This window comes from Vigna unguiculata, chromosome 3, assembly GCF_004118075.2.
Source record: "Vigna unguiculata cultivar IT97K-499-35 chromosome 3, ASM411807v1, whole genome shotgun sequence".
NCBI classification, from domain to species: Eukaryota; Viridiplantae; Streptophyta; class Magnoliopsida; order Fabales; family Fabaceae; genus Vigna; species Vigna unguiculata.
Window position 1 is genome coordinate 4,088,350 of NC_040281.1, and position 19,648 is coordinate 4,107,997.

The window sequence follows — 19,648 nt, forward strand, 5'->3', positions numbered from 1 at the left end:
CGTGACTCCACTTCATGCAAACATTAACCAATTCAGGAAAAAAATTAAGATCAAAACTCAGAAAACATCAATAATTGACGTTCAGAACCCAACAAAAGCACTTAGCCTTTATGCCAACTTCGACTTTTTCGTCCCAAAATCTGCGTCCTCATCATGCCATGTCACAATGCTGCGTCGTTTTGCTTTCGACCTTTTCCTTCACAATCTCTCTGTTTCAGACTTTGTGGCAATCCCATTATTATCTCCTTTCTTTCAACTCTTTTAGGGATAAATAAAAATTAATTTACCCTCTCTGAAGAAAACAAATTAGTCTATAAATTTTATAATTTAAAACTGAAATATAGTTTACAACAGAATTGTTGTACTTTTTATACATTTTATTAAATTAACATTTGTGTTTTATATGATTAAAATATCACTAATTTGGATATTTTGTAGTTGCCACGTATACTTTTTAATATTAAAATAAGAGTGAGTGTAATATTTATATATATCGATGTTGTTTTTAATAATTTACAATGAAAATTTCCACATAGATGAGACTTTGGAATTTCAACGCTAAAATGATGATGATGTCATGAACTAATGAAAGTTTTGTTTGAATTAGGTAGTTATGAGTACAAGATACTGTGTATAGTATAGTAATTATAATCGAGTGACTGTAAAAATGCCAATTTGTGACATCCTCAGACTCCTTACCTCAAAAATCTTTTGTTCTTAAGCAAAACAAAAAAACAAACCTTTAGAATTCTCATTCATTCGTCGGCAACCACCTCCCTCAGTGCTTACGGCGCCTCCATGCGTTTTCGACACCCTGCCACCTCTGACAGATGGGTTGCGCCCTTCGGAAGCCGGCGGGTACTGTCGACAGTCGCCGGCATAAAACTTCGACTGCCGGCGGCGGAAATAATGCCGTTAAGATTCAGGAGAAGCAGGAGACTCTGCACGTCGGCGAACTTTCCGGCGTTATTCTGGCGCCGGAGCGCCGGAGACGTCGACTTGACTCATTCGTGACGAGTCACCAAGGGTGGCCGCCGTGGCTGATGGTCGTCGCCGGCGACGCACTTGGAGACTGGACTCCTCGCCGTGCCAACACGTTCGAGAAGCTTGCTAAGGTAAGTGTTTTGAAGTTTGAACTTCGAAGCTTAATTCCACTTCCTAAAACAAAAGATAAAAACTTTTCTTAAGTGACTGTTTATGTTCTTTTTGTTCTTCTGTTAGATAGTTTCTTTTCTTAAATGAACGTAGTAGTGAAAAAAGGTTTTGTTGTTGATGTGTGTGTTGTTTGGTTCAGATTGGGCAAGGGACTTATAGCAATGTGTACAAAGCAAGGGACCTTGTAACTGGGAAAATAGTGGCTTTGAAGAAGGTTAGATTTGACAATTTGGAGGCAGAGAGTGTGAAGTTCATGGCAAGAGAGATTCTTGTTTTGAGGAGGCTTGATCACCCCAATGTTGTGAAGCTTGAAGGGTTGGTTACTTCAAGAATATCATCCAGTCTTTACTTGGTGTTTGAGTACATGGAACATGATCTTGCTGGTCTTGCAGCTGGTGTGGGTGTCAAATTCTCTGAGCCACAGGTACCACTATTTTATGCTCATTTTCCAAAGTTTTCTTTTCCATCTTTCATAAATTCATCGTCATTTTGTTTGTTTTGTTATAAAACTCGAAGTTCTTTTATTTCCTGGAGATTTTTTTGCTCCTTAAGCTTCCAATAAAAGCTGTTTTTGGGTCCCATACATCCAGTATCGTGAGCGTGTTCATTACTTTTGATTTTGTATGATTCTTGCTCTGAAGTTTCCCGTGTCACATCACTCCATCAAATGAGTTCGGCACTTGATTCGGAAGTTTTGCTTTGTCCATGCAACCATGCTGAAGGAAAGAACTTTCTTTACTTTTATGTGTATTTGGAAGGAGAATTTTGAGAGTGCATTGAAGTGCTTTGTTTTTTAAACTATGGGAATTTTGTGGAGATTTTTTAAAATAAGGTGGAATATGTTTACTGTTGCAAGAAGAATGTTAAATGATACAGTTTTATTTGCTTGGTTTCATGGTGAAGTTACGTGAAACAGTAGTGCATTTTGAAGCATTAGTAAGAATAGAAGGGAGGATTAATCTTTCAGATTTAAAAATGTAAGGAAAAATTGTACTGATAGGCTGATTATTTCTCAGTATGTTTTATGTGATAGATCAAATGTTATATGAAGCAATTGCTATCTGGGCTTGAGCATTGCCACAGCAGAGGTGTTTTGCACCGTGATATCAAGGGTTCCAATCTGCTCATTGACAACGAAGGAATACTTAAAATTGCAGATTTTGGATTGGCAACTTTCTATGATCCTAAGCAAAAACATCCTATGACCAGTAGAGTTGTGACCCTTTGGTACCGTCCCCCCGAGCTTCTTCTGGGGGCTACATCCTATGGCATTGGTGTCGACCTTTGGAGTGCTGGCTGCATTTTAGCAGAACTTCTTGCTGGAAAGCCAATCATGCCTGGCCGAACAGAGGTATTGTTTCTTTGTGTTGTTGCTGAGTAACTATGAACTCTTTAGATAAACTTATCAATCAAACATTCCTAGGTGAGAATAATAAGAAAAAGAAACAAATGACTTTCTCCAAAGAGTTAAAGTTAGATTGTGCAAATTTTGGAAGTCCCATGTAGACTAGAGATAAAGTCAATTTAAAGTGTAGAAGTGGGTGTAAACCTCATCTTACAAGTCAATTTTATAAGCTTGAGTTAGGTTTAAAATTCACTTCTTAACATAGTATCAGAACCATGAGTTAGAGCTATTCTAACAAAAGTTGTTGTTTGTTCGATATATTATTCCACCTATTAATGTCTAGTCTATTCTCAAGATGTGTATGCCTTGACCCGAAGAGATGGGTTGGAAGTCCCACATCGACCACGTAAGATTGATTTAGCCTTTCCATTTCTTACCATAAACTATGATCAATGCACTCACCCATTTACCTTGATAAACCGCTGACCAGATATGGTTTATAGGCCTAAAGGTAGAAACCAGATTATAGTCTGAAAATAAAGAGAAACAACTGAAAATGAGAATGCTCTAATTTATAATCAGAAAACACACTGTAAACTGGTTTAAGTATTTGAATACACTGCACCTCTAGCAAGCGTTAGGAAGTTCATACAGTATCAAGTTTAAGTTTTAATATTCCTGCTTTTTATATCTTTCTTGCAATGCATATTTTCTGGAAGACGTGTGGCTGATTTTCTTAATTGCTTGGACCTAGGTTGAGCAGCTGCACAAGATATTTAAGTTATGTGGCTCTCCATCCGAGGAATATTGGAAGAAATATAGATTGCCAAATGCTACACTCTTTAAGCCGCAGCAACCTTATAAAAGAAACATCTTAGAAACATTCAAGGATTTCCCTTCTTCCTCATTACCCCTGATTGAAACTCTTCTTGCAATTGATCCCAATGATCGTGGCACAGCCTCATCTGCTCTAAATAGTGAGGTGAGTGATTGCTGTGGATCAGTATTGTATTTGAGATGTAATTTATTAATTCACAACTATTTTCTATCTGCAGTTCTTTACCACTGAGCCATATACTTGTGAACCATCTAGTTTGCCAAAGTATCCTCCTACCAAAGAATTGGATATAAAACTGAGAGATGAAGAAGCAAGAAGGTTCTATTATATATTGCTTTTGGAATGTTTTTGTCTTGGTGCTATTAATTAAAACTTGTGCTTTTTACCATTCTCAGGCAGAAAGCTGTTAGTGGAAAAACTAATGCAGTTGATGGTGCCAAAAGGGTTAGAGTACGCGAGCGTAGTTTGGCCATTCCGGCCCCAGAAGCCAATGCGGAGATCCAAACGAACTTAGATGTATGCCAGATTACATGTTTCAGTTAGATTTGTCTTCTCTCCACATTTACTTAAGAATCACTTTAGTTATGCTGTTGCTAAGTTTAATTTTCTGTTCCAATTACACACCCTAGTTCATACACACATTTTTAATGTATATACTTGCACCAATATGCATGATAAAAAATTCTCTAAACCATAACCATAAATCTCACCGAACCAGATAGATCCCTACATCATTTAGCACCGTTTTTTTGCTTTGGATTCTCTGATATTAGGCGGCTTGGCTTTAAAAAAGACACTTTTTTGTGATGTATTGTCACTTCAATGTTGATCTCTGATGATGAGTATTGTTTGATCTGATGGTTCATCTCATGTTTACCCAAGCTTTTCACTTCAGCTTTGTCTTATTTGCTTCCTTGAGCAAAATTACAATTTACAAGTGTCTTTTCAGAGGTGGAGAGTTGTGACCCATGCAAATGCAAAAAGTAAGAGTGAGAAATTCCCACCTCCTCACCAGGATGGAGCTGTTGGATATCCACTTGATGCATCAAACAAAGGAGCTGTTTCATTTGGAGCCACCGAAACTTCCACAGCCTCTACCATGTTTCATTCAAAATCTGCTGGATCTGTTAAAACTCATGATCCTGCCATAGACAAAGTGAGGAGAACTAATACTGCACACACCCAGATGACTTCACCTTGGAAAATTTTTCGTTCATTCAAGCTATCAACAATTGGTCATTCTTTTGATTCATTATTTAGAAGCAATTAATCTATTTCTTTGGATTTTGACATCCTAGAATGAGGAAAGGAATGATTTTTTGCCCCTGTATATTGTGATTTTTATTTATTTTTTGTTTCCCATGTTCATCCCTTTGTTATGTATTTCAATTGACAAGTCTTTGTTGTATGATGTATAATGATAGATCTTCATTAGATTTGTATATTCGTGTTGTTCTTTCTTTCCCACACTATATTGGATCTGGAACCAGGAGAGAAAAAAAAAAGGTATGAAAAAGTCAAATATGTGATGATGGGTGTAATATATCTGATTCGTTGTATGTTTAAAGGATGAGCCCGCTATTGTCCAGGTTTTGTATATTCAACATTTATTTTTGTTATTCTACATCAACTGATTAAATTTAAAATAGAATGAATCTCGAGTTCATTTGATGTCTAATGAATCTCAAGATTGATGACCTGCATCATTTATAGGTTGTTAAAATTTATTTCAAACCATTAAATATAATTGAAATGTGTTTAAACTAATGAGTTATGTTTATATATTAGAATGTAAGATTTTTTTTAATTGAATAAGAAGTTCGAGTAAACATGTACAGATAAGACAAATAAAATCCAATATCAATGAAAGTAGAGACTAGACAAAGTACAGTTAAAGTTGGAACAATAATGAAAGGAGATACCCATTTGCAATAATGATTTTTCAATTATGATTTTGAACGACAGTAGCTACAATGGGATTTAACACTAGTAGAAAAACCATTTTCTCACAACGTGATCAACTAAGGTTACAACGGGGTTTATTATGCAATGGTTCAAACATTAATATCACCAAAGAAGGATACCTATGAAAACCAAGGCAAACAAACAATGCGACAACCCCCCATGAAATTTATCGGATAAGGTAATACGAGCACGTGAAAGACCTTCAACTAAGCTTTTCTTTTGAAGTTAATTGAGTATTGATAAGTTCATTTTGATGATGTTAATCAAGCCTACTTCAGCCAGATAGATTACCAGACAATAAATCTGGTTTAGTCTTGTCGTTAGAATTTGGAATGTCATGATCATGTAAATTGAATTGCACTCCTCAACTTGGGCAGTACTTTTGATTCTTGTCTCCAACTTGATTACCAAGTTTGTAATCTAATGATTTGAAAACTTTTGATTTGATGGCTTTTAAACACTGATGTGAACAATGGAAAGAACGTATCATGCAGTGGTTTCAACAGCAACGATAGTATACTCAACAAAATATAATACTCTCACTATTACTAGGAGTATCACCATGATTACCGCGTAATTTACCTGCTCTTCATATGCGTTTTCACTGCATTAATGCAATCTTAAGCATATTCTTCAACGTCCCAATTGTTACCTCTATAAATCAGTTAAATCCTTGCAAGACAAACAATCAAAATACTCAGGTCCCATCAGCAGGATCCCACACATTTTCGCATAAGTACCTTAAGGTATGTTCAGTCTAGGCTATGCTTAATTTATTCTTAATATAATCAAGTACAAAGCATACATGCTAGTTCATTCGAAAGCATTCATCCTCTCAATAGGGCTTTCTTCTCCTACTTCATTCAGCTTTTATAAAATTGATCCATCATGATAAAATGATTTTAAAATATGTTAATCCAGAGATAGATATACCAGAAAACACAGTAGAAATGCACGCATATTTCAGGGAGCATAAAAAAATAGTAAGTCATTCATGATCCACTACGCAACCAAATTTGTCACTGGATAAACAAGACAGAATTCAGTTGAAGCATTAAATACTTTATATCATTTCTACCAAACACCATTACGGGCCACCACCAAAATCACTCCTGCTATGTAAAAATATATAATTGCAAGTGTTCTCATAACTATAGCACATCCACTCAAGACAATAAGTTTTAGATGCAACAACAATAAGGGGGTAACTAAGCACCAGCTCAGCTAATTAACATCTTGATTAAAATATACAAAACCATTGTGCAAGAGAAACAGATGTAGCCAGCACAAACAGAATTTACACCATTGCAAGCTTGAATGCATCCTGTTACTAGACGTTGAACATAAGTAAAACAGATGTTTTCAATAGAACTAACTGCAAGCAACAACGAAATTCTGAATAAATGAATATGAATAAAGACCACGATAATCAAATAAGAACGTACCTGCGATCACACCTACAAAATACATGTGCTAAAATGATGTAATTAATTTACCTGGAGAATAGTACCTGAAAGTTATTGATTCTCTAAGCATTGTAACTCCTAAAAAACAGATTACATTACCCACACAACATTTTAGAACGCGTATTTGTAGATATGATGGCATAGTTGGCATTCCCATGGACAGAATGAGAAAATTAAAAAGCATGCCCCTTTTCTTTCACGGAAAAAACTTTCCAATTGCATTATACGACATAAGTTGTCCCTTCACGTCACCGATCCAAGTCATCAATGAAATACAACAACTAAAAATCTAGAATGCTTCAGATAAAAAAAGAAAAAAAAATTCAATGAATAGCTCCAACAAAATTCGCAGAGTTATATATACTTGCACTGGATTTCAAGAAGGATGTTTGTTTCTCAAACAAGTGAGGTCCTAACATTTCCAACCCTAAAAAAAAGCGTCATGGAAGAACATACTAAAACTCAGTTCAGTTCAGACACAAGTATCTGAATTCACTACGGCTGAGAATCTACATCCGGCAGGCAGGGCAGCACCAAAAACAAGTTCAGCTCAGGAGAAGCCCTTACCGAGCTTCTGAATGGCCGTGTACATTTTTCTCCTGGACCCAACAGCACTAATCCCCATATCTTTGAGATCCTCTAGAGTCAGCATGGGCAAAACCTCATCATCCACCTCATGCACTTCAAACACGGGAGCATATCTGCCTAACCCCAGTCCATTAAGCCAAACCCTAACACCATCTTCACCACCCCTAACCCTTCCACCACCATTCTCATTATTCCTATCCCCGCACTTCCAATCCCTAACATCATTATCAGAAGGTGCAGATAGCTCAACCCCATCATGTTGTTGCTCCCTTTCCCTACTCTTAAAAACCCTCCTATGCCCATCAACTGCCAAATTCTCCATGCTATGAATAGGGCTTTGCTCCTTCATAGGGCTCTCCGAATTCTCAACCTCAAATTCCCGATACCCATCATCGTCCTCGCCATCTTCGTCCCCGTTATTATACTTCTCTCCCTCCCCTTCTCCGCCGCCATTATCCCCGCCACCGTCCTCGATTCGCGAAACCCAATTCGATCTGACCCTTTTGGTAGCCACAGAGCCCCTCTTCTTGGACTCCTTCACCTTCCAGCTGCCAATTGCAACAGAGTCCACGTTCCCGGCTTCGCGCTCGTTCGAGACTTCTAGGGTTTCGTTAAACTCACTCAGGTTCGTTAAAGGACGAGTCTTGGAAGGTTTACCTGGGTCCTTGTCCTTGTTGCGGTGGTGGTGGTGATGATGGTTATCGAAGGCGAGTTTCCAAGGCTTTGTGTTGCGGCGTGTGGAATCATAGGGCTGGTCGCCACCGATGTCGCCCAATCGGACGCTTGGGCGGCGCTGTCGTTTGGATCCGATGGCGGGCTCCAAGGAGTGAAGAATTAGGGTTCCTCCGGCACCGTTTATTTGACCCTCCGGCGGCTGAATCTCGGCCATTCCGATAAGAAAAGTGTGTGGAAATGCAGAATTAGGGATAGGGTTTGAATTGGGAAATAAGAGCGAACCAGAATAACAGAGTTGAAGAAGGTGCTAATTGTAACCCTTTTTCGAATGAAAGGATATGTTTGATTTGCAGTAGTCTTAACTAAAAGATGCTAATGATGCATACCATATTTTCGACAGAACCACCACGTTTTCGACCACACCACTTAGGGGTACTTCCATTTATTCCTTATTTAAATCAGGAAATAACTTGTTTTAAATCATTTTTTTAACCTATATCAAAATTATCTTTTGTTTAATATTTAATAAAATGATATTCAACTTCTAAAATTAGAATAATCTTGTAACGAAATAGTATGACAAGTATATTTATTCTCTAGGGTAATTGAATGTTTTTAATTTCATTTTATGAAAATGATTAAGATAGAATGAAGTTAAATTGATTTTTAATTTATATTGTTTTTCATTGAGTGGGAGATGACAACTCTAAATGAATCTGTTACTTTATTTTAGGAAGAAATTTCTAGAAACATTATGATAATAAAAAATTATATTAATATTAATGATTGTATAAAGGATTTTGATACGTATAAATTTTTTTCAATATATATGTCTGTGTAAAAATCAATTTCTTTCGGAACAACTACTTTTTTTTTTTAATTAGTGTAATAAAAATTCTAGTCAATTATTATTATACTTGTTAAACAAATATGAAATAAAAATATTAACACAATAATAACAACTCCATTGTAAGAAATTAATAAGTAGTAGAGAAAATATTATCCTAAACTTACAATAATATGTCATAAATACTTATGGTATAAAATAATTGCACAAAATCGTTGATAAAAATTAGTAAAATAAATGGTAAAAGATATTCATTGAGTGCGCATGTAATGTATATAATAAGTCTCAAAGAATTTTTAAAGTTTAAAACTCTTCTTTAGTTTTTCCCGAAAAACTATGAAAAATTTATAAGATATATGTTGAGTAATAGTCATATGTATATTTGGCCATAAATTATTAACCTTGTTCGGATAAACAGGCAGGTTCATCGTATAATATGCATCAAAGTTTAAAAATAAGTTCTAGTTACAAAAGAAAAAACATAAGAGAGAGGGGAAAACATTATCTTCATCACTCCACTGTGTAAACACTTGGAATTTAAAAAAAAAAAATTATTTACTTAAAAGATGAGATTGCTTATTTTAATTTTGAAAAACAAAAATGAAAATATTAGCATTAATCATAAACTATCATTCCCTACATATACATATGTTAATTACAAATTATAGTTATATAAAATATATAATAAAAATATATCATATAATTTATAGTTTTGTTTTCCTAGCATTGTATGACTAATTACTTGTAAGTAATCAGTATCAAGAATTACGAGTTGTTGGAACCAAACACATTACAATATTCATATATACTTGGGTGCTCACTTATCCAAGTGTATCAATAAGAATCAATGATTGAAGTCGACGAGTCAATAAAACATCATGATTAAAGTAATAATTTCAATTTGCCTCCATAATAAAGATTACTGGGTGATTGGACCATAATTAAGTTTGCAAAAAGATAAAACTTCACTAGGAGCCCTAAAAATAAAGATTTTAAGTAAAGTAGTTAAGATCTTTTGACCAACATTTATTACAATATTACTAATATTGATAACTGACTTGATTCTCAAAGTACCTTGTGTAAGTACACTCCGAGAAGATTGACAATACTGAAGAAGATCGACAACACTGAAGATTCTAAAAGGATCGAGAAGAATAGAAAGAACTAAGGAACTAAAGGGTGATACTTGACTTTGTAAGAACACCAAATAATAATATTCTTCTATCGTCCCAGTCATTCGGGGTCTGACCCGATACTCAGAGATGAATATTAAACATCCAAAAACATACTTAAAGTTTATGAACCCAAGAATTTGTTACAATAAAATGTCTCATTGACAATCGATTTTAGATATCAAAAATTGTTAATCATTATAGTGACCAATTTATATATCAATTTACAAAATAAAAACTTATTAGTTACTAAAATAGTCACTTTTATAAATAAAAATTATAATTGATCTCAAAGCATGTGGAAGGGTTAATATTCCTTTAACCAAGTTTGATATGTATTAAACTACTTCTTTACCTACTTTTTATTGAACATATTTTCTACCCAAGCATATCCTTGTATTAATAAAGTGTTGTTTCCAAAACTTTTAATGTTATATGACCATTTAACCAACTTTATAACTTATTTAGCCACTTTTATTTTTATCTAATTTTACCCACATGTTTCTAGCACAACATGTGTATGGATTAATAATGTCTTGATCCAAAAATTCTCAATGGCTACTTACTATTCAAGAAGTATATAATTCAAAGCTTTATGAACATTGTTATTCAAGTCCAAGTGGTTGTCTAGATTATATTATCATTTAACCAACTCCATAATGTATTTAACCACTTTTCTTTTAACTAATTTATCCTAGGTGTTTCGGGTTGAATGTATGTATGGACTCATAAAGTCATGTTCCAAAATCTCTAAATGACGAATAAACATTCAAGAAATTTGGACTTTAAAGGTTTGAAAACATTTTTATTAAAGTTCAAGTGGTTGTTCAAAGTTTTGCCCCAAAAACTCTCATAAACTTGTTACCACTAAAGAAGTATGGAATTCAAGGAATTACAAACATTATTATTTAATTCGAAATGGATATCCAAGGTTATATGATAATTTAACCAACTTTATAACATATTTAACTACTTTTTTTAACTAATTTAACCCATGTGTTTATGACAAAATCTATGCATAGACTAATAAAGTCTTACTCCAAAAACTTTTAATGACCGATAAAAATTCAATAAGTATGTAATTGAAATATTAATAGACATTGTTATCGAGGTTCAAAGTCTTATTTCAAAAACTCTCAATCATTGGTTACCATTTAGGAAGTATGGAATTGAAATCTTTATAAACATAGTTATTGTAATCCAAGTAATTGTCCAAGATTATATGATCATCTAACTAACTCATAACCTATTTAACCACTTTTTAAAATTAATTTAACCCATGTGTTTTGTATGCACGGGTTAATAAAGTCTCTGTACAAAATTTCTCAATAACCAATAAGACATTGAAGAAGTATGAAATTTAAAGGATTATAAACATTGTTACTCAATTCTAACTGATGTTGAAGGTTATATGATAATTTAACCAACTTTATAATACATTTAACCATTGTTTTAAACTAATTTAATCTAGATGTTTCTAGTCGAATCTCACTATTAAAAGTTCTCATATTAGATGAGATTTTTCTTGCAAATTTATTAAGAAAATTTGTAAGAAAAAACTTTTTTCTGTTATTTTTTCTAAGAATCTTAATTGGAATGTAATTCCTTTGTAAGTAATTATTTTTTACAAAATTGTAAAATTTGTAAGTCTTACTTATAACTTATATAAACATGTTCAAATAAATTTTTATAATTTATAAGATCACATCATTCCACCTAAAATATTTCTATTTTAAACTTAATTTTTGTTTTAAATATTAAATAGGTAAATTTAAAGTGACACTTATCATATTAAAAATATTAAAATTTAAAAATTACAAGTGTCATTTTACATTTACATTTTTAAAATAGATATTTATTTAATTTAAATTAAAAATAAAATTATGATTCAATTGAGTCAAAATTTTAATTACAGATACTAACTAAATTGAATACAAAACATTATCATCTGATAATAATGTCGACACATGACACTCACTATAACACATAACACAAAAATGGATACAACTATGATATGATACGTGATAATTATTATTATTTTTAAATTAATATAATTAAAAAACTAATTAAAATATTATGAAATGACACATAACATGCACATACTAACGACAATCTAACATAAATAATCAAATTGAATATTTTTTAATAAATAAGAACTTAATTAAAAATAAATAAAAAATAGAAGATCTATAATCTTACAAAATAAATAGGAGCACCAAGACCGATTAAACCTTATTTTTCTAAACAAATAAACCTTTCTATTGGTAACAATGCATATGGAATTAATTTGGTTATGTTTTTTTAAAAGCAAAACAACCCTTTTAATAACCATAGTTATAACTTTCTTTGCATATTCCACCGTCTTTTTAGAAACTTATTTCAAAATATGAAACTCCAAAAGAATAACTACTTGAGAATAGGGGTAACATGACCAATAATAAATATTTTTTTTTTCAATACACATTTAATATTTATCAAGATAATATCTACTAAAAAAACTAAAAAATTGGTAAGTTATTCAAGATATAACCAAATAATGTGTTACATTAAGTAAATTCACTTAATAGAAAATTGGTAAGCTATTCTTAAAGTTCATATTTAATTAATGACTAAACATCTATATAAACAAAAACTTCATGTGTAGTATCACATCTTCAGTAGGTACAGTAAAATCAAATTATATTAAAATAAGTTTTGTGAGAATATTTTTTCCTTGTTTATAAAATTAGTCTTTCTAATTTGATAGACCAAAATGTAATTGTTATTGAGAGATATTTGTATTTAACGTCCAACTGTGTTTTGAATTAATGTTTCTTTAAAGAAAATATCTTGAAAAAACAAGATATTTCAATTTCGCGTGAGTATTTTAGAATTCATGTTAGAAAGATGTTTTCATTTTTTTTTTTGTTTAACTCCTTTTCAGGTATATATTTAAAACTTTAAAAGAAAAGAAAATATAGATGTTTAATACTTCTTTTAACTAAATACTCTACGATATTCTTTATCATGATCCTATATTATTATATATAAATCTATAACAATATATTAATATCATTGTTTTGTGTAGCACACACAATTTACTTTCAAATACAGGTCTTAATTCATGAAACTGTTTTTTTTTTCTTTTATTGTGTTTTTTCCTTCATCAAATTGATCTTCTTATACTTCTCATTCTACTTTTTTTTTTCACATCCCATTTTCTTCCTTTCTAAGTAATAACTTCAAACTCCTAGGTTTTTAACCAATCTATTACAATTAAACAAAATTTATATAAAAAATATATTAAAATTAGAATTAATATCCATGTTAATATATAAAATAATAAAAAATTAAATATCTTTTAATATAATATATATAAGAACACACAATAATACTAGTTTAAAACTATTATAATATAAAAAACTATTATAATATAAAAAGAAAAAAAAAAAAGTAAGTTTGTATTTTGGGATGAAATTGATGATGAGAGGAAAACATGAGATGAAAGGTGAAGAAAGGGAGGAGTGAAACGACGCAACGCTGTGTGCAGAGAAGTGTCCAACAACAACAGTGTCATTGCAGCCTTGCAGGTATCTTCTTCTTCTTCTTCTCTCTCTCTCTCTGATTTCTCTCCCTTTTCCTTCAATCGGTTTCCACTACTTGTAGGTTTTCTCTCTCATTTCACATTTTACTGTCTCTTCCTTCCTAATTACTGTCTAAAGCTCTGTAATCTCCTTAACCATTTACTCAAACTTTTCACTCTTTTCAATGCCGATTTTTTTTCCTTTTTTTTTTTGCATTCTCAAATTCACTGCGGGATTCATTTCACACTTCAATTTTGATGATTTTCACTTAATTTCCCCTCCTCACCAGCTTTCGATCTTTGTATTTGTATTGCATGTCTGCTTGTAGCTCCCTATTTACTGGTTCTTGAATCGGGAGATTGGGAATAAAATGTTTTCTGTTTTGTTTCTTTTTGCAATGTGTTTGTGGATTGAGTGTTGTGAACAGTATGCTGGTCAAATGGAAGAGGGTTTTAGAGATTGACTTGAGGTTTTAGCACCATGATGTGATCACATTCTTGTGAAAAGGAAACAGAAAAAGGTTACTTAATGTGCTTTTCTTTTATACTTTTGTGGAAAGTGTAGACTGGTGAATGCCACTCATTTGTTTTCTTTTTGTTAGCATTTTAATATCCAGTTTGCTGTTTATGATCTCAGCAATGAGTTATGACTTGCATCTGTCATTTTTGTTCTTCATAAGTTGGACTGCTATGTTTACACTTAGATAACTATAGTAATCTGGATCGAATAATCTCTTTTGATTGTTTCTTCTGCTTTTATACTTTATTGGTTGCTTATCTCTTTCTCCCTCTCTTTCTTTGGGCACTGTCCCAGGGATCTTGCTCTTGAATTAAGTATTTTTTATGAGCTATTAAACTATAAAAGCCCCTTCTTTGCCATATGACGCTCAAACAATATTTCATAATTCAGATCTATGTAGTATTTGCTCTGTCTCCCTATAACTATCTATACTTTTGATAACATAAAATAGACAATTAGCTACGATTTGGCCACGCCCAATGATTGGGACTCTGTTTACTTCCTTTGAATGTAATTCATGCTAACGAAATATTGGGAGGGATTTGTCAATGACAGTGAAACAACTATTACTTGGTAAGTTTTTTAGGAATTAATCTTTAGTGATGTCCCTGTTAAGTATTTGTGGCATGTTATTTATCCTTTTACAGTTGGAGATCGTACCTTATTGGTCAAAGACTAAAGTAATATTCATGTTCTTCGGATAATTATAAACCATGTAAGATGGTGTTTCTAAGGTGCCTATAATATCAATTATTAACCTGCATATTCTGCGAGTAATTGAGACATATGAGAAATTGAGACATATGTGTTTCGGATATGATCACTTAAGTTTGGTGGATAAGGCCGTGCATTAGCTTTATTACAACTGTAGCTTGATGTAAGGTTTGCCATTTTATGACCTGTTTGTTTCTGCATTTGCAGTGAGAAAATGACAATTTTTCCATTACAAGATTGTGAAACAATTAGGTTATGCTAATATGCTTTTGGCTTTCTTTTGTCAAGCAACTTATAAGTTGTCTCTGCATTTGGCTTTACTTCACTCCTATCATAAAGCAGTGATACTTGCTGAGTGCTTTATAAATATTTGTTTGTCTCATTATGCAGTTTGAGGTTATGTGAAGTTCTAAAAATGTTATCATAAATGAATGTTGTCAAACTGAAAACTCTCATTTTTCCAATCTGTGTCCAACATGTTCCCAAACTACAATAACAACTAAAATACAATTCAGTTTGTCGAGCATAGTGAAACTTTAGTGATAAGAAAAAATGGACACCTACCTGTATGCAATAAGGGTGCTCCTTCTGGCTACTTTTAATTGTTATCAGTAACTTTCTTACTGGAATTCGTGTTTATATTATAATGTTTTTAAGTGCATAACACATGAGTCTATTGGAAGTTTTAAAGTCTGAAAGTTCTAAATGTTTGGGCATGGTCTTTTTACTTGTGCTAGAATAAAGAATTGTGTTGAGGTATGGATTTGACCAAGTTATTTCTGTTCAAGCTCCGTTGGTCCTTATAAATGCCAAACATTTAAATGAAGAGTTTTATATCTAGTTAATCACTGTTTTCTTTTTCTTTTATTAATGTCTATTTCTCAACGTTGCATTATATATGCTTTATAATGTGCATTGCTGTGTGTGGTATGTAAAAAATTGTCATGTTTTGGTTAAATGAATTTGACCTACAAGCAACAGAAATTAAGTTTTTCACTGTTTACTTAAATTCCACCATATAAATCTATAGTTAAAAAAATGGAAATAGGAAAGGTTGAGTGCAGTTCTTGTTGGAGACTAGTGGAATCTCCATTTAACGCCTAAGTTTTTGTTCAATAAATGGTTTCCTTGTATCTACTTCTGTGTGTAGTATGCAAGATGAAATAAAGAAGTATTTAGCAGCCATTTAAGTTTGCTAAATTCTTTTCAGATTGTATTAGAATTTAGAACAATGTTTGGGAACGTTATGTCTATTTTCTTTGCTTATTGACTTAATGCAACACTTTTTCTTTTTTCATTGTTAACAGGATTTTCCTTTCAGCTGGAGATTGTTGATTAATTAAATCCCATGATTTCTTGACTTCAACTACCACATCTGTTGCAAAATCCTCTGGATGAAAAATGGAGGATGGCCGTCAGAATGAAAATGACAGACATAAAATTGAATACTACAGAGGACCACATTCCATGGTAAATAGAATACATGAATTTGTGATCTTTCTTTTTCAGCTTTGCACTACTGGTCATTTTATTCATTAATTGGATTGGATTTTGCATTTGCAGTGGAATACTGATTCCCAGCATCAAGTGAAAGAGCCAAATGCACTGGTTATGAATAAGAAGATTAGGTCCATTATGGCTGAAAGGCAGGCTGCTATTCTAGAGCTTGAACTGGAGGCTGCAATATCTGAAAAGAATGAAGCCTTGGCTGCTCGAGATGCAGCCATTCGACAGAGGGATGAAGCACTTGTTCAAAGAGATAATGCCATTTTGGAACGGGATAATGCCCTTGCAGCCCTTCAGAGTCGGAACAGTTCTGTCAACTTCCCATTTGGCAGTGGAATCCAATGTGGATCAAAACGAATGCATCATTCTTCAAACCATCTGTCTATCATGTCTGAAACTGTGTACAAAACAAATGATGCCTCCCCGATTAAAGTTATACCTTCTGAAGTTGTCAAATCTCATCAAACAAAGAGAACAAAGGAGAACAAGGTCACTGGTTCTAAGACATCAAACCCACCCTACAAAGTAAAGAAAATGGGTGAGGACTTAAACAGGAAGGCTTCTTTTGAAGGTACAAAAATCCGATCTGAATGGCATAGGCAAGATATTGGCCTGAATTTGGTTACATTTGATGAAACTACCATGCCAGTTCCAGTTTGCACATGTACCGGCATACCACGACAGTGCTACAAATGGGGCAATGGTGGATGGCAGTCATCTTGTTGTACCACAACATTGTCTATGCATCCGTTACCACAGCTTCCAAACAAACGTCATGCTCGCATTGGAGGACGAAAGATGAGTGGAAGTGTTTTTACCAGACTTCTCAGCAGGTTGGTGTTAGAAGGCCATGATTTATCTATACCACTAGATCTTAAGGAATATTGGGCCAGACATGGAACCAATCGCTATATCACTATCAAGTAACCTCCTGAAATTCATCAGTATTGGGTAGGTTTCATTTTGAACCTCTTGCAATGGTTTCATTTTAAACCTCTTGCAACAACTGACCTCTAGTTGAAATCATGCCTTGACTGGTATGCTTGAATTTTGGGAACATAATGAATTTTCAGTAGAAGGATCCCATACTTAGTTACTGATTTGGCTGGACTAAACATTGATCCTTATTATAAATGAGATACCTGTAAAGTATCATGTATACATGTGACTTTGTAAGTGACTGGAGGTAGACCCTTTTGGTTCCCACCATGATTTCTGCTTTTAATGTCTACTATGAATACTGTGTACGAAACTTTCTCCATCTCTTTTTTTATCCTTTTATCATTCGTCATCTACGTAATTCAATGGTTAAATTTCTCACTTTCCTTCAAGATAAAATTTCTGCAAGAGGAATTGTGATGAGACTGTTTAACTGCTTGTGGTAGAGCTGTTAATTTGGCTCGTGGCCTTTGTCCATATGGATCGAAGCCAAAAAAGCTCAGGGCCAAAATGCTCATTAAAGCTCTATGGGTCTGAGCTCATAGACTTTTTTTTTTTTTAAATCAATATAACAACTAAAACTTGGTATCAAACGTCCTCTCGAGCTTGTCCATCACGACGACCTTCATTATGGATCATCTTTTCTTGACCTCTATTAGGATTGATCCATCCTGACTTTCGTTTCAGAATGAGTTTCAGAATGACTTGTTTTAACAATTGACTAAAAACATCTTGTTTCGACCATTTGTTTAGACCGACCATCTATGATCTTTAGCCTAACATGACAGTTTCGACCATTTGTCCATACTGATCATTCACGATCTTTAGTTTAAGGTGAGTTGTGATTGCATTAATTAAAGTTTGGTAAAAAAATTACAGCAATCCTTGTGATCTTTAGTCTAAGGTGAGTTGTGATTGCATTAATTCAAGTTTGGTCAAAAAAATTACAGCAATCCTTGTGGAGAAATGTCACAAACACGTCGTCTTGTTTTTGTTTGTGTGGTACTGGGGAAGGGTATTCTTAAAGATGAAATTGCTTTTTTGTAGTACTGGGGAAGTATCTTTAAAGTTGAAATTTCTTTCCAAACGCTTATGTATTGAGGTTTGTTTAATTCAACTAGGAATTGAACTCATTTGCTTTTGTTTTCTACAAAATAAATTTATGGTGCTTGTGTCTATTAGAGGACGTCTTGAATTCAAAATGTAGTTCATATGATCTGATAAGAAAATAAAGACAAGTTCTTCATTACTTGCTCTGTAATCGGAATTACAGTGTTTTTTAGAAACCTTTACTGATTGTCTCAACAAAAATTTCACAATTTTAACGAAGTTAAAATAATTCAATTATCATTTCAAATTGACTTATTTTTTAAACATCTTGTTTGAATAAAACAATTTAAATTTATTAAATTTTAATTTTTTTATTGAAATGAAATATTTTAGTTATTAAAATAATATTATTTTAAAATTAAATAATATTTAATAATTTTAAAGTATTAGTTGATATTGATTAAACTTTTTTTATCATGTTGTAGAAAAAATTAATTGTCAACAAATTTTCTTTTTCGATTGATTTCATGTAGTGTTATTGGTGATGCCAGTTGAAAAAAAATCCTTACATTGACCATAAAATGATTTTGATATCCATAAAAAAAATAACAACGATCAACTATCCAAAAGTAAATTATAATTGACATAAATTACCTAATTGAGGTCAACAAAAAAAAAATGGTATTTGATATATTTGAGAAACATTACTGATGTTAACATAAGCAACCTTGAGTAATATCATTTACGAAATAATTCTAACTTATAAAGGAAAAATAACATTTGTTATGTTGGTTGAAAAAATAACCATGATTAACAAACTTCTATATAAATTAAATACATTTATACAAAAATTCAATATGATATCACTAATAAGGAAAAAATTGCGTTAAAATAGAAAATGAAAACGCAACACAAATATTAAATAACAACGAGAAAGATAGTTGCATTGAATTTCATATATTTACCAATTATGCCACATGCTCCTTGAATATATACATGATTTCATTCAATTAAATATCATTGACTTCCCTATTTCGTTCCAAGTTAATCCTTGCCTTAAGATCAAGAATTTTAATGTCAACAAATTTAACTTTACTCCTAACAATTAAAACTATCGAGTGATTTGAGTTAGATCAGAAGTCCAAAAGTATTTTCCAACCACAATTCAATTTCAATTTAATGAAATAAAGATTTCTTTCTTTCAAAACATTAAAAACTAAACCAAACAACTAATATTAACCATGAAAACCATATATAAAAACATACATATATATATATATAACTTTATTTCCTTCACATCATTGTG

At 32.5% G+C, this 19,648-nt stretch overlaps 3 protein-coding genes across 6 annotated transcripts; 2 read left to right on the plus strand and 1 right to left on the minus strand.

Moving 5' to 3' along the window:
- Positions 1-633: 633 nt before the first annotated feature.
- Positions 634-4,782, plus strand: LOC114178161 (probable serine/threonine-protein kinase At1g54610). Its single transcript, XM_028063908.1, has 7 exons — positions 634-1,115; positions 1,295-1,579; positions 2,189-2,506; positions 3,255-3,482; positions 3,556-3,656; positions 3,734-3,854; positions 4,288-4,782. The coding sequence occupies exons 1-7, from the start codon at positions 831-833 to the stop codon at positions 4,606-4,608; spliced, it is 1,659 nt and encodes a 552-aa protein (XP_027919709.1). The 5' UTR covers positions 634-830; the 3' UTR covers positions 4,609-4,782.
- A 2,309-nt stretch (positions 4,783-7,091) lies between these two features.
- LOC114178162 lies at positions 7,092-8,465 on the minus strand. The gene has a single exon (XM_028063909.1). The coding sequence runs from the start codon at positions 8,244-8,246 to the stop codon at positions 7,320-7,322; it is 927 nt and encodes a 308-aa protein (XP_027919710.1). The 5' UTR covers positions 8,247-8,465; the 3' UTR covers positions 7,092-7,319.
- Positions 8,466-13,514: 5,049 nt separating this feature from the next.
- Positions 13,515-17,673, plus strand: LOC114176761 (protein BASIC PENTACYSTEINE4-like). 4 transcript variants are annotated; one of them, XM_028061905.1, is made up of 3 exons: positions 13,515-13,620; positions 16,155-16,317; positions 16,411-17,673. In XM_028061905.1, the coding sequence occupies exons 2-3, from the start codon at positions 16,249-16,251 to the stop codon at positions 17,278-17,280; spliced, it is 939 nt and encodes a 312-aa protein (XP_027917706.1). In that variant the 5' UTR covers positions 13,515-13,620; positions 16,155-16,248; the 3' UTR covers positions 17,281-17,673. The 4 variants fall into 4 exon arrangements, with proteins under 4 accessions (XP_027917706.1, XP_027917709.1, XP_027917708.1 ...); XM_028061908.1 differs by having other exon boundaries at positions 13,529-13,620; positions 16,169-16,317; XM_028061907.1 differs by lacking the exon at positions 13,515-13,620 and adding an exon at positions 13,642-13,692.
- Positions 17,674-19,648: the final 1,975 nt, after the last annotated feature.